This window comes from Pogona vitticeps, chromosome 2 (assembly GCF_051106095.1).
Source record: "Pogona vitticeps strain Pit_001003342236 chromosome 2, PviZW2.1, whole genome shotgun sequence".
Classification (NCBI taxonomy): domain Eukaryota; kingdom Metazoa; phylum Chordata; class Lepidosauria; order Squamata; family Agamidae; genus Pogona; species Pogona vitticeps.
The window spans coordinates 201,479,353-201,501,223 of record NC_135784.1 but is presented as its reverse complement, the minus strand read 5'-3'; the positions used below and the strand labels follow the sequence as shown (position 1 = coordinate 201,501,223).

General features: G+C 40.7%; 1 protein-coding gene and 1 long non-coding RNA gene across 8 annotated transcripts in view; both read left to right on the top strand.

Moving 5' to 3' along the window:
- The window catches only part of LOC110086255 (protein regulator of cytokinesis 1), a 38,192-nt gene that overhangs the window by 4,471 nt on the left and 11,850 nt on the right, over window positions 1–21,871 (top strand). For all 7 annotated transcript variants that reach the window (XM_078384822.1, XM_072991939.2, XM_072991940.2 and 4 more), the window contains exons 2-11: window positions 4,754–4,886; window positions 6,147–6,269; window positions 7,158–7,391; window positions 9,879–10,046; window positions 11,022–11,174; window positions 12,777–12,924; window positions 13,139–13,275; window positions 15,740–15,835; window positions 16,809–16,949; window positions 18,550–18,639. In XM_078384822.1, coding sequence (XP_078240948.1) covers window positions 4,827–4,886; window positions 6,147–6,269; window positions 7,158–7,391; window positions 9,879–10,046; window positions 11,022–11,174; window positions 12,777–12,924; window positions 13,139–13,275; window positions 15,740–15,835; window positions 16,809–16,949; window positions 18,550–18,639 — 1,350 coding nt within the window. In that variant the 5' untranslated portion in view covers window positions 4,754–4,826. The remainder of the gene's footprint in view (window positions 1–4,753; window positions 4,887–6,146; window positions 6,270–7,157; window positions 7,392–9,878; window positions 10,047–11,021; window positions 11,175–12,776; window positions 12,925–13,138; window positions 13,276–15,739; window positions 15,836–16,808; window positions 16,950–18,549; window positions 18,640–21,871) is intronic.
- On the top strand, window positions 3,616–3,963 carry LOC140704794 (uncharacterized). Its single transcript, XR_012084229.2, has 2 exons — window positions 3,616–3,755; window positions 3,826–3,963. It is a non-coding gene; the product is annotated as an uncharacterized LOC140704794 (long non-coding RNA).

Here is a 21,871-nt window from a genome sequence, read left to right as displayed (position 1 = left end):
CCTCCAGCAATCAGGAAAAAAAAAAAAACAGAATCACACACACACACACACAAGACACTAGGGGAATTGCTGACTATGGAATCCCACAGAAAAAATGCAGGACAATGGAAGATGCAGTATGTGGATTGTTGGCAGAGTACGTGTTTGAGAAAGGAAGGCTTCAGAGTTGGGAAGCGCAAGTTGAAACCACAGAGGTGAGTTATCTGGAATTTTTTTTTTCTTCTATTTCCCAAGTCCCCCTCCCAGATACTAAATGGGGCTGGTGTACATTCCTAGGCATAGTGGGATTCTGAAATAAATATATATTTGGATTTCAAATTTTCCTGTTTGGGCATCCTCTCTCTATGAGGCACTTAAAAGGCTAAGGGACAGAGTGGGAAGAGACTCCATGCATGATGAAGGCTTTCCAGCTCCTAAAGCAGAGGCTACCCTCTGCCCCAGAACGGGCTGCCTGACACAGAACAGCCACTTATTTGTTCATGAGTGAGACAGCATGGCACTGGGAGTCCCCATGCAGATGATTGGCAACTGGCGAAGGCCTGTAGCTTATCTCTCAAAAGTTGGACCTAGTGACCAAGGGCTGGCGCTCATGTTTACAAGCTGTGGCAGCTGCTGTCCTTCCCATAAAGGAGGCATGCTGATTTTCTATGGGAGTGCAGGTAACAGTCCGGTGCTGGAGCAAAAAGGGGGGCCCTCTGACTTTACTTCTGGTTAACCTGAAGCCACTACTCATTCTGAGTATGTGTTTGAACTCTGCCACCCTTCTGCCACCATTTGCCTAAAAGTAGACTCATATGGTTGAGGCACAAGCCCTTCCACCTGAGACTTCACCCGTGCCCTCACATTGGCCCAGGGCCGGGAAAATAAATTTTTACAGACTCCCACTGTGCTTTTAGGGTGTTGCCTGTTTTTGGGGAACTTTGGAGAAATAGGGACTTCAGGACAGTAGGAGAAGAGGAAAGAGAGGTATGATTGGCGGTGATGAAGTGCAGAGAAATGCAAAGGAAGAGAATTTGAAGATAGGATAGGTTAGGTTAGTAGATAAGAGATAGCAAGCAGAATTGCCAGGAACGTTCAGACCCCCCTCCTTGCTTCTCCAGATGCACAAAGTGGGAGCTGGAGAGACAAGGGGGGTTGATTTCATACCAGGAATGGCCTGCTTGTTTTACCAGAATTGTTACATAGGCACTTTCTGTGGGAATTCCTTAGACACACATGTGAAAACTACTGCATTACTTGATAATCTGTGTTCTTGGACATCTGGACAATTGAAACTGTACTATCTGCATGAAAATTTGTTGAAAATACTTACTCACACACTGAAATGTTTCTGAAAAGGAACTACAGTACTTTTAAGATTGACAAAGGAGATTTCCAAGGGGGGTTGGGGAAGATTAGCTTAACTATTTGCTTGGAGTTTCTCATTTGCAGAAAAAAAAGGTTGAAGGGATCGCTGCCCCCCCCCCCCCCCCCCCAGTGGATGGAAAACAGACAGAGGTTGGAAGATCTTCGCCGTTACACCATAGAGCAAAGAAATTTAGTGCTGTAATAAAAATGATAGGATTTCTTTTCCTTGCATATGTATCATCCTGATGGGAATTGTGTTTTTGTTTTAAAGTTTAACTGCTTGTATTATTTCTAAGTTTACTCTCTGTGAAACATATGGTTTTGCAACTGCTTTTTACCAGTCCTGGCTTCCTGACTTTTCCAATTTCATCCTTTCAAAATCTGTTATGTCTTTACTTGTTGCTTCTGCAATTTGTGGTTTAGAGTTTAAATTCCGCCATCTTATTGTTGTCAGAATTTAAAAAGGGGGGAGTGAAGGCTGCCCATTCTGGGGTTAACAAATAAGCATTTTATTATTATGATATCTCACTCCATGCACCGCTTTTATTCCCATTGCTTCTTTTATTCCCATTGCTTCTTCCACAACACAGCAATTGTATTTAGTTTCAATACAACTTAATTATTGTAACGTCTTGCACATGAATACTTGTGTAACTTTATGTATCTGAATGTATCTGTATCCGAATGGGTCTGTATTAGAAACTGCTTTTACTGTAGACTGACCCTGACTTAGATCTCTTCTGACTCTTGCCACAATCACACCAGGGTGCTAACTTTACAAACACACCCTTGCATATCAAAACACATAGTGCCTCAATGGCCTTCCATCTGCTAGCTGAGAGATATCGCCCCAAGGAACAGAACACAATACTTTCACTTCCCAAAACAACAGGCCTGCTCAGAGGGCAATTAAGGAGATAATTGGCACCCTTGGTATGCGTAGGGAGGAAGCTAAGGCACTTCCATCTTGACACCAAGGGAAAAGCTGTTACTTGAAGGCCACCATATACAATGCAACAATAAACAAAACGACAGAGATAAAACGAATATCTGGGTACTGTCAAATCAGACACATAGTCGCCATCTGAGTAATTCATAACCTTAAGGCCAAGGGGGCATGCGTATCATATGCACATTCAGGTGTAGCCAATAAGTCAGACCCACAGAACATTTAGGGCCAATGGGCATAGAGATCCAAAGTTTCGGGTTCAGGACACCAATCAGAATCTAACTGTTTACGGCCCTTTGTGTGTATCCCTATAAAACATCCATGCACCCGTGTTTCGGGGCTCTTCTCTGCTTTTAAGAGATTGGGCCCTAGCTGTGTAATTTAATAAATAATTGGCATTCTATACAGCTGGTTGTCTCGTGTCTTAGTCTGCTGCCTCTGCCGGAGAATCAACCCGATTTTCAGGGTTAACAAGGCAATATTAAAGCAAAGATCAATAAGTATCCATTTTAAAAAAAAAAAAAGATTCACTCTGAGAGAAAAACTCAAGTGGTACTGTGAGTGGGCCAAGATGAAACCTTATTTTAACAAGCAATATTATGCTTTATTCTTTTATGTATCATTCTTATTCATAGTTAATGGTTGATGTATATTTTCAATAATAGATTTTTCTGTGATGAGTCTTAAGCATTGTATGGGTTATGTAGTCTGAAATCAAAATACCTTGTAACCTTTGTAACAGAACTCTAACAAAAGATTACATTTTCTGTTATAATGCCCTTGTAGTTGAGACCAGGCCCTTATTGAATTATAGTGTAACACAAGCAGAGTACTTTGAATAACACTATTTCCTGCATTGATTATGCTATTTTGTAATGTACTATGCATTTATTGTTTATTTTAGTATACATTTATATCTATGCTCTGTATCTATACCACAACAACTGTATCTTATCCCAAATGTACTTTATATTTGTACTCCTCTATATTTTGTATTTCTGCAATGCCTAGAATGTATGCCCTCCCAAATGGTCACATTTGTTTTACAAACTCCATTCTGTTTTAACTCTGCCTCAACCCAGAGCTGGGAACAACAAAGACCATTCACGCTTAGCTGATAGCACTGCTGATAAGCATTTATGGCCCATCCAAATAAACAAAGAAACCCCCATCCTACACCAGGAACTGACATTGTGGTAAAGTATGGCCAGATGGCTACACTTGGAATAACAAAAGGGCCTTCTATATCCTGCCCAAAGTGGCATTGGAATGTCAGGGGAGGAAGGCAGTGATGATGGATACTCCTGTTCCCAGAGACTTTCAGGCAGCATCTTGGGCACAGGTCAAAGAAACATCAGGGCATAAAACTGATATTTTCTTCTGACTTCTGATTGGCTAAGTTAGCATCTCAAATCCAATGAGGAGCAGGATCCAAGGTTGGGGTACAGATGACCAATAGGTCAACTGCAGAAACACCTGAAGTCCAATCACAGCCAAGATCCAAAAGTTGGGCGACAGATGACCAATAGCAATGTAGTCCTTTTATGGCTATTTGTTTGTACCATTATAAAAATGTATGTAATGCATCACCTCGGGGTCTCCCTCTGCTTTTAAGATGGGAGGCCCAGCTGAACTTTTGTACTTTAATAAAATTGGCTTGTTCAGCTGTCTTGTGTCTTAGCCTGTGATCCTTGCCAGAGAACTGGAACCCAGTACTGGTCTAATCTCAATTCACATTTGGCCGGTAACAGTACTAACAATCCAGTCAAAGCAGTAATGTATAACACTATCTAAAAATCACTTGAGCCTGTCTGGATCGAACTCAGGACGTGAGCAGTCTTTGACCGCATTATTGTAGTCTAACAACATTTGGAGGCCTACATGATCCCCACCCTGGTCCTAGACTGGAATATCAGCTTTTATCTAAATATCTCCCAATTCAGTGAATAACTGTGCCTAATGTGTTTTGTTTGCTTACGGACACCCAAAACTGGAATTATATAACTTAGTTGGATTTATGGCCCATTTAGGCCAAAGAAAAATTCCAAAAAGGACAATTCATAAAATAGTTCATAATGCAAACATCCATGAAATCTTCAACAAGCCAGAAGTTAAGCAAATAAAGTCATAAAAATGCAAACACACAATGATTAATCTCTCATTTCAGAAAATTTTAAATCCAATTACTATGTAAAACGTTTAGTTTTTCCCTTAAAAAGAACTCTCACATTCCTTGGTAGATGGAAAACAAACAAAAAAAATGAGAGGACAGAGACAATAATGTATTTATATTAACAAAACTGGAGATAATTTTAGATGCTGTATGGCATTTACAAAATTCATCAAGAGCCAAATTATTGAGCTGGATTCCAGTGCAGAAAATGAATGAATTCTTTGGATAAAACAAAAGTGTAGTGTTGAAGTTATTCATTTGTTTCTTTTTATTTTCTTCATAAGTGAGGTCTTGGCTTCCTCACTTGTGAATAGTGTGACCCAGGCTGTGGGAAAGCTGCTGGATTTATGGAATGAAATGGGTATCAGCCATGAATTGCAGTTGGAGCGCATGCAGGCAGCAAAGGCCCACATTGAGGTATGAACAGAATTTTGGTGATGTAATCCTTCTCTGTGTTAGAAGGATTGGGTTGCTTTCTCCTGGTCCCCAGGCTACTTGTATTATGTGACGTGGTATTAGTACATAGGCACAAAACTCAACTCCCTTTGAGCCATTTTCATGGCAAGATTTAGCCTTTACAGCTTGGAGGTAAGCTTGAAAGTGTGTAGGCAACTTCTGAAGTCAGAGTGGTAGTGGATAAGGCAGAATTACATGTCAGTTGGGAGCTCCCATTCATTGGGAGCTAAGATAATCCTGCATCTTGCTTCTTCCTCATTACTAGAAATGTATGGTTTTTAAGCTTGGGAGCAGGATGGGAGTGGGGGAAACAGAGGTAAATGGGAGAAACTGTAGAGAAAATATAAATCATACTGAGTTTTCCCACTTAAACATTCTTATGAAGATGAGATCTGATCATCTTTTTAGGCAGATGTCACAAGTCAGCTTAAGAAAAATGTGAAGTATGAATAAAATTTATAAATTCAGAGCTTGGGCCTTCATTGGAGCGTTAAGAAGTTACAAATAATATAAGCTTTTGGATTTCCCAGAGCTCTTTATTGAGCAAACATGTTATGCTCTCTCAGATTATATTTCTAGTATATTAGCATACTACTGTATATTAGTTATCAGGATGGGGTGTATCTAAGAGAATTACTTTATAGTATTAAAAGGATAGAGTCACTCCTGCTTAACAGTAGTGGATAGTTGTATGTTCTTTGATCATGTCTGAATAGGCTGCTTAAAAAAGAGACAAGGAGGGTGATTTTCATGCAATATGATCTAATTTTGCCCAGTTGTTTACTCTAACGTGGGTGTGCTGACACATACACTGATTTTTCTTCTCCCACAAACTTTTCAAAAAGTTCTATACTCATTTACTACATACTAGATTTTGACCAAACTCCGGGAGGCAGTGGAAGACAGGAGGGCCGGGTGTGCTCTGGTCCATGGGGTCACGAAGAATCGGACACAACAACTAAACAACAAGATTTGGGGTCTTTTTCATTAATTTATTTGTGTTGTAATTTAATATTTGTAGTTGTAATGCAACTACAAATATTAAAGGGTTTCCCTTTTCCTTTGAAATATTTGGTAGAAATATGAGAGTCTAAAAAAGCAAACATGTGACTTACATTTTTAACTGTGGATGCAATGCATTAAATAAACAAGTGCTGAAAATTTTACATTTAATACATTTGATAGACATATTTACTGACGTGTGTGTGTATTTCTGGACAGGTTCTGTTGAATGAAATGATTGAGGAAGAAAACAGTATGAAAGAAAAAATTGAAAATGACATCGAAATTCATAAGCATCAATTAAATAGGCTCAGAGATGAATTGAAGCTGGATCCCTACAAGGCAAGTTGATCCTCAGCGGCTTATTCTTAATGACAAAACACTAAGGGTAGTTGGCAATCCATTCTAATTAACAGTGAAGACTGAAAATACCTATCAGCAGTAGGAGTTCTTCATTATTTATTCTCTATGGAGCCACTTTTTATAAATAATATTGCTTTTCAAAATTTAGAACTCTGCAAAATAAGGCCTCTGCTTGCATATTTCGACTTTACTCGCTATGAAAATAGGGAACTATTTCTAACATAGAAAAGCCTTGCTGCTCTGCAAATCTACCATTCTCATTTTGCAGTACTCATGTGGCTTTTTTACCTACACACTAGCAACATAATTGGAATGCAGGTTAAGGGCAATAAGTGCAAGAGGTGGGACGGGCTCAGATCTTAGCTTATTCTGCCCTCCCTCCCTTTCCCATGGATATAAATTAGGATTTACAGGAAGGGAATATTGTCTCATGCTAATTCATTCTTTTCTAATGACTTGATGCTTTAAGTGTTTGGTCAGGCAATTGAACCCAAAGTTTTTGTTTGTATTTTTGTACTTTTCAAATGCCAACCCTAATTTAAAATAAACCTAGCTTGCCAAAATAGGCTCAGGACTCTTGTTTCCACTTTTTTGTATTAGCTGGCTGGATAGCTCAGTGGTTTAGATATCTGGCTGCGGAGCCTAAGGTTAGGCGTTTGATTCCCCCTGTGCACCTTGAGAAAAGAGCTAGCCTGTGTAGTTGTGGGTAAGCTGCACAGCCCCAGGGTCCCCCCAGAAGGAGTCACTGGTAAGCCAATTCTGTGCATTTTTTACCTACCAAACCCTGGAAAGGGTAACTATAAGTCAGAATTGACATCACACAATTATTATTAGTAGTTACCTCTGCAACTTTATGACTCTTTCCAGGTTGATAAAAGTTTAACCATACTTCAGTTAGAAAAAGACCTTCGCTTGGCTTTAGAGTGTGCTCTTAAAGAAAAACATGAAAGGCTTAAGAAGCTGAAACGGCTGCAGCAGGAAGACCAGGACCTATGTTCAGAGCTTTATGAGACCCCTTACTACATACCTACTGGCAGTATTCCGAGCAGCTTGGAGCTGGAAGAACTACAAGAACATGTTGAGAAGCTTTTGAAAATAAAGGTACTGTGCTGAGTTTATCTCTGCATTAGAAAAATAGAAACATTCCAGAAAAGTTACACATATTTTAAAAACTGCATATTTGAAAACCTAGCTATGTCAGTAGAATAATGCCTGAGTATCAGTCAACAGAAGACATTAGTATTCTGAAGACCCCTTAATTCTTCCCTGGTTTGGATTAAAATTCAAGTTTAAGGATTCCCAGTATACTACCTCCTTCATCCCAGTCAGATCCAAAATAACTTTAGTTATGTGGGAGAATCCTATTGGGGTTTCTGATACAGTGGTGCCCCACATAGCGACGTTAATCTGTTCCAGGATTAACGTCGCTATCCGGAAACATCGCTAAACGGAAAGAAAAACCCCATAGGAACGCATTAAACCCAGCTCAGGGAAAATGCCCGGTCCGAAGGGGAATGCCTGCGGTGGCCTCGGAAGGACCCTTCGGTAGGGTCCTTCTGAGGCCACCGCCGGCATTTTCCCCCAGCTGAGCGGCGGGAGCGGTCCTTCGGAGGCTCCCGCCGCTCAGCTGGGGGAAAATGGGGCCTATGGGGAAAAATCGCAAAGCGTTTTTTCCCCATAGGCAACATCGCAATGCGATCGCAAAAGCGATGGCAAAACCATCGCTATGCAGATTCGTCGTTAAACGGGGCACTCGTTATACGAGGCACCACTATATGAAAATTTTAAAGTGAAGGCAACTTTTTATTAAAAAGACATGCAAATCCCTTAATTTGTGGTTAAGGGAAGCACCACCCAGAAGCTTCCCTGCAGTCAGAAATCAGACAACATGGATGCATCAGTCTCTCCAGAAACTCCTATGATGCAGAATGCTTGAACCCAACAAGGAATATTCTTGCCTCAAAAGTTCTTTGTGAGTGGATGGGGATTACCTTTCTGGGCCTCTGAGAGTCACCTACCTTTCTCTGATTACTTCTTTGAAGTCAAGGTGAGGCCTTAGCAGCAAGGGCTATTATTTTAACTTGAAATTGTGAAGTTCTGTAAGCATTCACAATTCCTGGGTGCAAACTACAGCCTTATATCTGTGAAGATTCTCAGTCATCCAGTTGAGGTTATTTCGAAGTTGAGCCATGGCATCTGGACTTCTTTCTTGTTAGGTTGAAACGTTTCACTACTCATCCAAGTAGCTTCTTCGGTCTGAGCAGAGTTGGTAGGAGATCCCTGATGTATCCTATATGTTGGTTTCACTTCCCCCCTCGTCTGAATAGGCTTGTTAGAGCAGTGGTCCCCAACCTTGGGCCTCCAGATGTTCTTGAACTACAGCTCCCGGAAGCCTTCACCACCACCTCTGCTGGCCAGGATTTCTGGGAGTTGAAGTCCAAGAACATCTGGAGGCCCAAGGTTGGGGACCACTGTGTTAGAGGACAAAGGACTGGAGATGAGGGATAATCCTACTTCCGCAGTCCTTCACCCATTGTCATGGGTCGTTAACAGTGGTCTTTCTGGTGGGTATGGTCCTAAACACAACAGAAGCAATATAATATACTTGGTCCAATGCAAAGAGGAGTGTTCGGAGTTCTACATTGGAAAAACCAAGCAGCTACTAAACAGGAGAATGGCCCAGTACAGGAGGAGAAATGGCTCAGAACCACAATCAGCAGTGTTCCTTCATTTGAAGGTCAAAGAACATTCATTTGATAACCAAGATGTATTCATTTTGGACCGAGAAGATAGGTGGTTTGAGAGAAGGGTCAGGGAGGCCATACATGTTTATATAGAAAATCCCTCACTCAACAGGGGTGGAGGCCTTAGATACACTCTGTCTCCTATTTATCATGCTGCCCTTTCATCCGTCCCCAGAAAGATCAGGACCACACCCACCAGAAGGACCACTGTTAATGACCCATGACAGTTGGTGGAGGTGGACTGCAGAAGTGGGATTTTCATTCACCCCCATTCTTTTAATCATCTAATGAGCCTATTCGGACCAGGGAAAGTGAAACCAATGTGGACAATATATCAGGATCTCCTAACAACTCTCCTCAGACTGAAGAAGCTACTTGGATGATTAGCAAAACATTTCAGCCTAACAGTTGCCACGACTCAGCTTCCTGAAAACTACAGACTTATTACTGGGTTAGTGAGGAGATGATGTTTCTGAGCCAATCTAATGTAAACTAGAGACATTACCCATCCCCACTAAAAGTGTTTTAGTTTCTTGTGATTTGCCCTTGAACACATGGACTGGAATTCAGTGAGTTAGTTCAGGATTTGATAGTTTAGTTAGGAGCAACCAAATTGGACTAATAGAACCAGTTGGTTTCTAAAGCGGGAGCTTTCCAATTGGTCTGGTTGGGACTTGCTGAATAAATGGGCCTGTTTGTAAGCTCCTGTGTTGCACATTGTGTCTTAAACATTTTCAATGTGTTTTGGAATAGCAGTGGATTAAAAATCCTGTTTTAGTTTGGAACTAATAAAAGCAGTAAAGGTTACCTATTTATTCTTAAACGACATCATTTATTTTAATAGGAACAAAGGCTGGAAAGGTTTTTAAAACTGAGAAGACAAGTCAGAGAGTATAATGAAGAAATTGGACACATCCCAGATGGAACCTTGGAAAGTGAAATGTTAGCTGTTGAAGAACATATCTGCCTTACAAAGAAAAATCTTGAAGATCTCCAGTTGCTTATTCATCAGGTTGGACTGCTGAATGCAAAAAGTAAAAAATGCTGTGCTCACAGAGATAACATAAGTGCTTGGGACTGGGTTGTTTAACCTGGATGCGAAGGGAAAGGGCTGGGTGCCTGGCTCCCCTTCTCCCACTCCTCTTCCTCCGAGGAGGAGGCAGCGGACACTCAGTCCAGGGCCTGCATAAATGATTGAAGCATTATAATTTTTCCATCCATTTTTGTTGTTGCTTTTGTTGCTGGATTCCATATTCTGAAACCTTATGTCAATTTAGACTGATTTGGAGTGCGAGAGATTGAGCTGTGATTCTGTGTCGTGTCATATTTGTGAAGTCTAATGGTTTGCAATGTCTCTTGAGTTAGAATAGTTCACTGACTCTTTAAAGATTCTCTCTTGTGAAAACAGCAGGGAAAAGAGATTGCTTTCCTCAAGCAATCTAAATTCTACACCACAAAGCCATTTAAATTACATGAATTAAACATTCTTATATAGGCCAAGATCCTGTTACAGTCTGCTACTGGAACTGTTCCTGCCAGAGGACTTGCAGGAGGGCAATTTTTCTCCTACCCTGTTGACCTCTACATGCCTTCATAATCTCCATAGGTCTGGAGAATCTTCTGGAACAGATTTGAGGCAAAGAGAGGAGGTTCTGAGAAAGTCTGATTAAATTACTGCCATGTTGGGTTTCAGCCATTATAATTTTCTGTATGTTTATGCCACTTCAAAGGAGTGGGACCTGGAAACATTACCCAGCCCCACCCACTAGAAATTTTATTCAATCACTGACCTCTTTAAAAGTAGGAATCCCATATTACTGCCATACTCTGAGCTCCTGTGTAATTGAAGCATAGAAGGTACTTGTGATGGCATGCTGGATCTACCTGGTTTATACTTTATCTTGAGAGACTATAGAATCCATGTGCCTTGTTGCTGCATTCTTTATGAGATTGTTCTGAATTAATTGGTGTGGATATGTCTTTGTAGTTGCAGGTAAAGAAAGAATCCTTGATTGACACCAAGGAATGTCTGGTGAAAGAGGTGCAGGTTCTGTGGGATAGACTTCAGTGGCCACAAGAGGAGCGGGATCAACTGACAAGAACAACAGGCAACTGTTCTATTTCTGAAGCCATAAAGATGGTAATAATAGTGAAATTCTGAAGCCATGCTTCATAATCATCTAAGTGTAACATTTCAAGTTGTTAATGAGAACATGCTAGTGTACTCTGCCACATAGCAAAGTCTTGGCTGGGCCCTTATTGGGCAATGAACTGTGCTTTTATAAATTTAAGTGTGTTTCAGCCTGCATTTACTGGGGAGCATTGATCTGTTGTGAATTTACTTGGTGCTACGTTAGCAGTTCTATGATTCTTACTCTATGAGGATAGAGAACATGAGGGTAAAGTATAAGTGAGGACTGGTAATGGGGCAACCTTTACTTAGAGCCTACTTTTCCTTTTAATGTACTTTGAGTGTTGGGTCTTTTTCCAAGCCTCATCTGAAACAGGGAACCAGCAGTGTTAATATTAGGTATGGAGAAAGAGAAAGTCAGCTTGTCATTTTAAAATGTTTATTCTGTTACAGGAATCGCTCTGGATGTCAAGCTGACATTCAAATTAATGAAGTCATAGGTTATCCTCCATCTACCCCCCTTTGTTGCTATAGTATAGTGCATGTAGCAGGAATTCATTAAAAGGAATGTTAAGTTGGTGTGTTATGCTCTACATAATGGAATTTATTTTGCTATAATTATAGCCAATATAACTACAGTGGGGTCTTGACTTAAGAACGGCTTGAGTTAAGAACATTTTGACTTAAGAACCACTCTCATAGGAAAATATTGACTTGACTTAAGTACTTAGATTTGAGTTAAGAACTGAAAAAAAACCACGTGGGAGGCAGGGAAAGTGCAAAATTTGAACTTTCAGTTAACTGTTGGCCAGTGAAAAGGGTGCCTGTCTGCTTCCTCACTCCTCCCAGCGTTTAGAGAGTGGATTGGGAGACAAGTCTTCAGACTGCCTGGTCCTGTACTGCCTGGACTGTATTTTCCCTGCCTTCCCTGAACCTTTCTTGACCTAAGGAAAAAAAGAAACAAAATATCCCCCTCCAGTGGTCGAAGGCAGAATAGCAGCTTCCCATTAGTTTCTATGGACGGAAAAGAGCAGATACGGATCAAATGGTTTTCAATGCATTCCTATGGGAAATGCAGATTTGACCTGAGAACTTTTTGACTTGAGAACCGCCTTCCAATACGGATTAAGTTCTCAAGTCAAGACCCCACTGCAAGTGGAATAATAAATTGATTCACAAAGCGCTTTACTGGCTGCCTATTCATTTTAATACGAATTCAATGGTCTGAATTGCATTTCATGTCTGAAAGAATTTGACACTCAAGTACTTCCAGAAGTACCTTCACACTGAAGCACTTCCCATTTCAGCCTGCCCAGGATCAGGTATGCTGTGTATCAATAGATGAGAGAGCTTAGTTCCAGTATGCCAGCCATATCTCCTCCTGGAGATATGGCTGGTGCCCTCATTGCAGTTCTTTCAATGTCAGGTCAAAACATTTTTTGTTTTCCAAGCATTTTAAGAGTCATTGGCTGTCAGATCTGTTGTTTTTGCTACTTCTTTAATTTAATTATAATTTTACACTGCCTTGGTGCATATATGGATAAAGAGTGATTTGCTATGCTGGTAAATGTAATATCTTTTATTGTGTTTCATTTATTTGGCTTTCATTAGTGGGAAGAACAGTTGCAGAGCCTGAACGAACTGAAGAAAGAACAACTTAAAGAAATTACTTTGAAAGTGAGGCAAGAGCTTGAGAGTTACTGGCAAAAATGCTGTTTTGGTGATGAACAAAGAGCTGCATTTCAGCCATTTTATAATGGTAATTATGCTCTCTTCCTCCCTGATTTATTTTTGATTGAAATAGTGTGCACTTGAGACTCCATTGATTAAAGCCAGTAAAACATTCCTGTAAAACAAGATGCAGCCTTTGTTGGACTGTCAAATTCTGGAAATTCCTGCAGGGTTGGGTTACAGTGGAGTTGTTTGATCACCCATTTGATCCTTTGCCATATGCCTTGCTTTTCTTATTCCAGACAATTTCTCAGAAGAGTTATTGAATCACCATGATGAGGAACTTGTGAAAATGAAAGATCTTTATGAAAAAAACAAACAGCTGTATAATAATGTTCACAAATGGGAAACTGTCTGGGATCAGTTCATTGAACTAGAGGTAGGCACTGTTGCATGCTTCTGGTATCTCCTTGCTGAAGGAAAAAAAATCAACTTTTCTTTTTTGCTTTTTCCCCTGTGTGTAAAAGCAAACCTTGGCCAATAACTAATATATATGCTTACTGGATTTTGGGTAACTTTGAATTTGAACCTGGTCCTGAAGGGGTGAGAGTAAATTGGTAGTATACTTCATAGCTATAAGCTTAGAGCTGCTAATAGCAAATCTCTAATCTGCTTCTGGTATTGGGCTCAGCAATAGGATATGACATCTTTACAGAGTGGTTTTATGACATTTCTGTATGTGGTAAGTTTGCATATTGGGAAAAATGTATTTCTGAAGGAAAGGAACTTGTTTTCGGTGACATTATCTCTAGGGTGGTAGCTATGTTAGTTAACAGAGTGAAAACAAGAGAAACCATTTTGACACAACCAAGTTTTATTTGGCATAAGCTTTTATAGACTTATAAAAGTCTATAAGGTCTTCATTCACTATAAAGTCTAATGAAGCGGACTTCCTTAGGTTTACTGTAAGGAAAAAAGTAATCCAATATCATATTGGGAATATTGCTCTGGAGAGGACGCTCCTCAATACAGAGCACGTTACCATGGTCTCTCGAGACTGAAGGATGCCTATACATGATTGGGAATATGCAGTATCTCTGCCTAAAATAATGCTGTCTTGTACTCTTTTTCCCCTTTTCACTATTATTGGCATATCATATTTAACTTTGGCCTTGATCCGAAGGACCAATTTGCAAAGAGCAGTAAACCAGAATTCCAGAGAATCCTGGCTTTTATTATTCATCAGTTGTATGCCTTTGTACACAGGCTGATTTCCTTCCACTTGACTTTTCCTGCCAACATAAGGAGCTGAACTGTTCAAGAATTAAAAGGATAGCTTACTGTCTGCATTGAGGCTCCTGGCTTGTGCAATCAGAAGCAAAAGCCAGGATTTGTCCTCATATTACAATCCGGATCAGGATCCTTGGTATTGTCAAAGGACAGCCCTTTGGTTCCTGATCATGTTTGCTAAGCAAACAAATGAAATCTGATGAACCATCAGATTGATTAGAAAGGGCCACTGAGTCAACCGACTCAAAGGTATAATCTCTGTGCCATTTGAAACTAGAGCATGAGCATGTTTGCCAGTGGCAAACATTGGAAATCCAACTCTTCATTGTCATCCTCATCAGTTGAACTGCCACCTTGTGCTGATCCAAGTTCAGCTGCCACTCCTGATGGTCCACACTTTGGCCCTGCTGGACACAAACTCTTTCCCCCACCGGATTCCAGAACACACACCTTTCTCTCGGTCCCAGTGTGCCTCTCCTGACCACAAGGAAGCAATCCTGGCTTTGCAAAGATGAATGAGCTTTCCCCCATTCAGCTTGACACTGGATGTCAAATCTTCCCTGTCTCCTGTCATGTAGTCAGTTCCACTGTGTCAGCCAAGTCTGGCTTGTTTTACATTGCCTCTTGCAGAATTACCTACTGCAGGACTACTTTTTCTGCTTTTCCTTCATATCCTCATCATCCTCACTTCTCAAAATAACAGGCTGTGTGTGGACTCTTTACTTGAAGAAGCTCTCACACTTCTCCTTCAACAATGTTGAGGTTAGGGGTAGCAGACACTTGTCTGGTTCAAAATCCATGTATATCTCTTATACTCCCCAAATTGTAATCGCAAAGCATAAATAGTACACAAACACACACACACGTATATTATACAGTGGACGCTTGACTTACAGAAGGCTCCACTTACAGGCTTTTTGAATTTCAGACTTCTCTGGCCGCAAAATTTAGGTTCGCCGGATAATCAACCTAGAGAACAGAAAAAAACCCAAAATGGAACAAAAACGGCCAGTTATGGATTAATCGGTTTTCAGTGCATTGTAGGTCAATGGAGCCTCGACCTATAGACTTTTCGACCTGCAGCCACCGTTCCAATATCGATTAATTCTGTAAGTCGAGGGTCCACTGTATGTACATGTATATGTATATATACAGCAGTTTTATCTATCAAGGTTTTCTTCCATAGTGCTGACAAGTCAAAGGTCCTTATGATCCCCTAATCTAGAGGGCACTAAAACATTAATCTCAGTGAGATTGCTCAGGGAAAGGTTGACCTCAATTCCAGCATTGTCTACTATGCAAGGGAGGTCTTCCATCACTGCATAATAATTAAGTAGCTGCCACCAGGAGGTCTGTCTGCAAGCACACATGGCTTCCACAGAGCCCTTCCAAAAGCTCCTCAGGTACCCAGACTTATCAGATGCATCTTGAAAGCCCAAGCCAATCAGCAGTTGTAGTCCAAGCTGAGTGATTCCCTTCCAGAGCCAACACCAGTCCTAGAGGGTTGTTCAACCTTAGATGCACAATATAATAATTCTAGCAAAATATTACAGTAGCCAGTCTCTGTGCACTGAATTTATTAGGTGTATAATTTGCTTTGTGTCTGTGTTCAGAAAAAATCAACAGATCCAAGCAGACTTCTAAACAGAGGGGGAAACTTGCTCAAAGATGAAAGAGAAAGAGCAAAGATTCAGAAGCAGTTATTGAAGGCAAGTAGCATGGCAATTACTGTCTAGCTTTCTCTTTTTAGTGGGGTGAATCTCCCTATATTTAAAAGAAGAAGGAACTTGAACTCTTGTATTTCTCACTGTGATATAGTCTCATCAGCTTTGGAAATGTCTTGTATATATGCAAGCATTTTTACAGAGAGCTCAGAATGGGCAACACATCAGTGTAAAACACAAATGGTTTTAATATTTCAGAACATTTGATGGTTCTCTAGAGAGTTATACCTTGAATTTTGTAAAACATAGTGAGTTGTTTAACTGCAAATTCCGTGGGAAAAGTTCTTAAGTGCCTTGAATGGTTTTCTCCCATAGTTTTATACCTTATTGGAGGTTTACAAACAGAAGTTGGATGACCACTTGGGATGAATTCATTGCAGATTTCCTGCAGGGCCTGGAATAGATGACCCTTGGGTTTTCTTTCAATTCTACAATTCTGTCATTTTAGTCCAAAATCAAATGTCCAGATAGCCTTGGCACAAGGCAGTGGGTATGTTCAGAGGGCACAAGAAGCCTTTGTTTGTTTGTTTAGAATTTGGAATGATCCAGAATACTGATGCATACTACCCACTTGTTTGCATTGCAAATAGGAGCAACTGAACAAACCATGGGCCTTCTATCAGTTCTTTCTTTGTTCTGATGTTCAAACCAGGTGTTCTGGCTTGTCCAGATCATAAGGCATGCTGTGTTCTTGGTGAATGTATCTGGTATCTTGGTGAAAAAGAGACAAAACAAAGTGCCAGACTCAGATATCTTAATAAATAAATGGAAAAACCAAAGGTCTATGGTTAGTTCAGCCTTTCCTTCTTCCAGTGTGAACAACTAGGTGTGCACCCTGATTCCATTAAGCTTATTGTCCTTTTTGAAGGTAATCAGTGTTGACTTCTCAATGTTTTCTGGAAACAAGCTACATGATGGATTTTGTTATTATTATTTTATTTTATTTTTACAAAATTAGCTGGGGGAAGAACTGAAGAAAAGTATTGAAAACTGGGAGAAGGAAAATGACTCCTGCTTCCTTGTTTATAACCAGAGGTTTCTTGACTCAATGGCTCATCAACTACAAAATCATAGAATTAAGAAAGATCAACCCAAAATAGTAAGTTTTTGCATGGGTACGTTTCTTAAAAGAATTCAGAAGGTGACTTGATCAAAAGGTGATTGCTATGTTATAGAAGTCTTCCTAGATGGCGAACCTATGGCACACGAGCTCTAAGTTGCTGGATCACTCCCCCGCCCCCGCAGCCAAATCTGAGCAGGCAGCAGCAACTGTGGTGCTGGTGCCCGGACAGGCAGCAGGTCAGGATCCGGAGCAGCTGGTGCTGGCGGCGGATCCGGAGTGGGGTCTCAAGGCACCTCCGTGCCCGGGATTCCCCTTTCTGCCGCCACCACTACTTCCGGTTCCGCCACAGCATACCACCTCCTGTTTGTGTTTTTTTTCCCCCAGTTTTGGCACCCAAGCCCAAAAAGGTTCGCCACCACTATCCTAGAATGTTTAAATTCTGGGAGATGTAATATGTTTCTACTTGTTCAGCAATTTCTCTTAATGAAGAAGATCACCAAAATGTATTGGCAACTATGTCTGCACTTTCAAGGTTTTGTCTCTCACATTCTCTGTGTCATACTCTCCACTTCCCACTATTTGCTGCTATACAAATATGAAGTTAGGGTTAAATACTGGCCAGTGTAAAACTAGGGTTGGTCACCAGTGTTAGTGGGCAGAGCTGGATGGAAGGAGAGCTTGTAGCTCAATTGTCTTATCCATCACTTCTTAGCCAAAGTAAAGGGACAGTAAGTGTTCTTTATCACTCCAGCAGCTGTTATGGATTTGTCCATATGAATGGATCGGGCTTAGTTTTGCAAACGTTCATTATAGTGGTAGCATGCAGGCTTTAACATTGCTTCCTGTTAAGATAATCACTAGAGATATTGGCGTTCTGACCTATAAAAATTACCTTTCCAAAATAGAGACAAGTGGGGAACTCTTGTATGACAGGATGTTGCTGTTGTGTGAGAGAAAGAGGCAAGCAGCTCAGTCCTTCACAAAATGGTAGCAGCTTTTCTCAAACAATAGCTGAAAATCCTATTGCATTACGTGTCACAACTAGAATAGGACCATTGAATCAATAAAACTTAGAGGAGTCGACTCACCAAATTTCCATTGATTCAATGGATATACTTTAGTTGTGATTTACTACCCTGAGCAACAAAAAAATTCAGCCAGTAAGATTGCGAGGCAGTGGGACATTATTGCTAAGATGTGCTTAATAATGTTGACTGTTCAGAGCATTCAGAATGTAGGTGCCTTCTACATCAGTGTTATATTTCTATGAGCTTAGGTTGTAGTTTCTGGGACAAAATTCAGGGTCATAATGTACTTTCCTAGGACCCTTAATATAGATGAAGGATATACATTTTTTCTAAATCATCAAGGCAGACTATGAACATCTTTGATACATCGTACATTTGTTAAATATGCCTTGCAGATTTTCACAAATGAAATTCTTAACAGTTGCTGCTTTCCTTTTCAATGTTCTCAAGGCTTTGTCATATATACTGAACATATTTTGGAAGGGATGAGGTGGGGCTTTTGCTTGATGGGGTAGTGTTGCTTCTGGTTGTTCCTTGTATTCTTCTAACTAGACCTACTTCAGTGGTTTGTATTCTTCACTAGGTTAAAATAACATTTTATCTTGCAGTCATCAAAGAGAGATGAATTTGCAACTCCAAAAACAACGGTTAAGAGAGCCGCATGTGTGAACACTGCAACTCCTAGCAAGATACGTAAGGTAAAGAACTGTTGGAGCTATTATCAGATAGTCCAAGAGACTTAAGAGCAAAAACCTGCATTAAAATGTGATTCCAAAATTTGAAGAGAAAGAAAAACTGTGACTTTAAAAAGTTTTAAAAATCTGTTCACAGACTATTTAGAACTATAGCTGATGGCTACAAAGTGCTCTCAGTAGTTGAGTGAAATGATGTTTCCCAGCAGACAATAATTCACCTCTTCTTTAAAATTCAGCTGTTTTTAAACAAGATTTAGTACAGTACTTATGTGGAGAATGTTGGAAAGAGTCAGTGTTACTTGATCTAAAATTCCAGAGGTGTGATATTTCTGCAGTCTTAACCTAGCTTTCAAAATTAGCACCAATCTTTCCATAACGTGCAGAAACTTAAGTGGGTTTGATACCTGGGTGGATTGAAGGGCATGCTCTCTTTTGGATTTTTATTTATTAAAAAAAAATAAATAGAAAATTTGAGCTTTTGAAACCAGTTCATTTGGTAGCGTTTATACAAATTCAAATTAATTGAAATAATATCAACTGTGGGTCCTGATGGCAATTTTTAGAGTATCTATTTTAATGGATCCTTCATGGATTGCTGCCTTGTCGTGGCGAAGGGGCTTGAGTAACTCAGAGAAGCTATGGGCTATGCCGTGCAGGGACACCCAAGACGGACAGGACATAGTGGAGAGTTCCGACTAAACGCAATCCACCTGGAGTAGGAAATGGCAAGCCACTCCAGTATCTTTGCCAAGAACGCCCCATGATCAGAAACAAAAGGCTAAAAGATATGACGCTGGAAGATGGGCCCCTCAGGTCGGAAGGCGTCCAACATGCTACTGAGGAAGAGTGGAGGACAAGTACAAGTAGCTCCAGAGCTAATGAAGTGGTTGGGCCAAAGCCGAAAGGACGCTCAGCTGTGGACGTGCCTGGAAGTGAAAGGAAAATCCAATGCTGCAAAGAAAAATACTGCATAGGAACCTGGAATGTAAGATCTATGAACGTTGGGAAGCTGGAGGTGGTCAAACAGGAGATGGCAAGAATAAACATCGACATCCTGGGCATCAGTGAACTAAAATGGACAGGAATGGGCGAATTCAGCTCAGATGATTATCATATCTACTATTGTGGGCAAGAATCCCGTAGAAGGAATGGAGTAGCCCTCATAGTCAACAAAAGAGTGGGAAAAGCTGTAATGGGATACAATCTCAAAAATGATAGAATGATGTCAATACGAATCCAAGGCAGACCATTCAACATCACAATAATCCAAGTTTATGCACCAACCAGCATTGCTGAGGAGACTGAAATTGAACAATTCTATGAAGATTTACAACACCTTCTAGAACTGACACCAAAGAAAGATGTTCTTCTCATTCTAGGGGACTGGAATGCTAAAGTAGGGAGCCAAGAGATAAAAGGAACAACAGGGAAGTTTGGCCTTGGAGTTCAGAACGAAGCAGGACAAAGGCTAATAGAGTTTTGTCAAGAGAATAAGCTGGTCATCACAAACACTCTTTTCCAACAACACAAGAGGCGACTCTATACATGGAAATCACCAGATGGGCAATATCGAAATCAGATTGATTATATTCTCTGCAGCCAAAGATGGAGAAGCTCTATACAGTCAGCAAAAACAAGACCTGGAGCTGACTGCGGTTCTGATCATCAGCTTCTCATAGCAAAATTCAAGCTTAGACTGAAGAGATTAGGAAAAACCACTGGGCCACTCAGGTATAATCTAAACCAAATCCCTTATGAATACACAGTGGAAGTAAAGAACAGATTTAAGGAACTAGATTTGGTGGACAGAGTGCCTGAAGAACTTTGGATAGAGGCTCGTAACATTGTCCAGGAGGCAGCAACAAAAACCATCCCAAAGAAAAGGAAATGCAAGAAAGCAAAGTGGCTGTCCAACGAGGCCTTAGAAATAGCAGAGAGGAGAAGGGAAGCAAAATGCAAGGGAGATAGGGGAAGTTACAGAAAATTGAATGCAGACTTCCAAAGAATAGCAAGGAGAGACAAGAGGGCCTTCTTAAATGAACAATGCAAAGAGATAGAGGAAGATAACAGAAAAGGAAAGACCAGAGATCTGTTCAGGAAAATTGGACATATTAGAGGAACATTTTGCGCAAAGATGAACATGATAAAAGACAAAAATGGGAGGGACCTAACAGAAGCAGAAGACGTCAAGAAGAGATGGCAAGAATACACAGAGGAATTATATCAGAAAGATTTGGATATCCCGGACAACCCAGACAATGTAGTTGCTGACCTTGAGCCAGACATCCTGGAGAGCGAAGTCAAGTGGGCCTTAGAAAGCCTGGCTAACAACAAAGCCAGTGGAGGTGATGGCATTCCAGTTGAACTATTTAAAATCTTGAAAGATGATGCTGTTAAGGTGCTACATTCAATATGCCAGCAAGTTTGGAAAACTCAACAGTGGCCAGAGGATTGGAAAAGATCAGTCTACATCCCAATCCCAAAGAAAGGCAGTGCAAAAGAATGCTCCAACTACCGTACAATTGCACTCATTTCACACGCTAGCAAGGTTATGCTCAAAATCCTACAAGGTAGGCTTCAGCAGTATGTGGACCGAGAACTCCCAGAAGTACAAGCTGGATTCCGAAGAGGCAGAGGAACTCGAGACCAAATTGCTAACTTGCGCTGGATTATGGAGAAAGCCAGAGAGTTCCAGAAAAATATCTACATCTGCTTCATTGACTATGCGAAAGCCTTTGACTGTGTGGACCACAGCAAACTATGGCAAGTTCTTAAAGAAATGGGAGTGCCTGACCACTTTATCTGTCTCCTGAGAAACCTATATGTGGGACAGGAAGCAACAGTTAGAACTGGTCATGGAACAACTGAGTGGTTCAAAATTGGGAAAGGAGTACGGCAAGGCTGTATATTGTCCCCCAGCTTATTTAACTTATATGCAGAATACATCATGCGGAAGGCTGGACTGGAAGAAACCCAAGCCGGAATTAAGATTGCCGGAAGAAATATCAACAACCTCCGATATGCAAATGACACCACTCTGATGGCAGAAAGTGAGGAGGAATTAAAGAACCTTGTAATGAGAGTGAAAGAGGAGAGTGCAAAAAACGGTCTGAAACTCAATATCAAAAAAACTAAGATCATGGCCACTGGTCCCATCACCTCCTGGGAAATAGAAGGGGAAGATATGGAGGCAGTGTCAAATTTTATCTTCCTGGGCTCCATGATCACTGCAGAT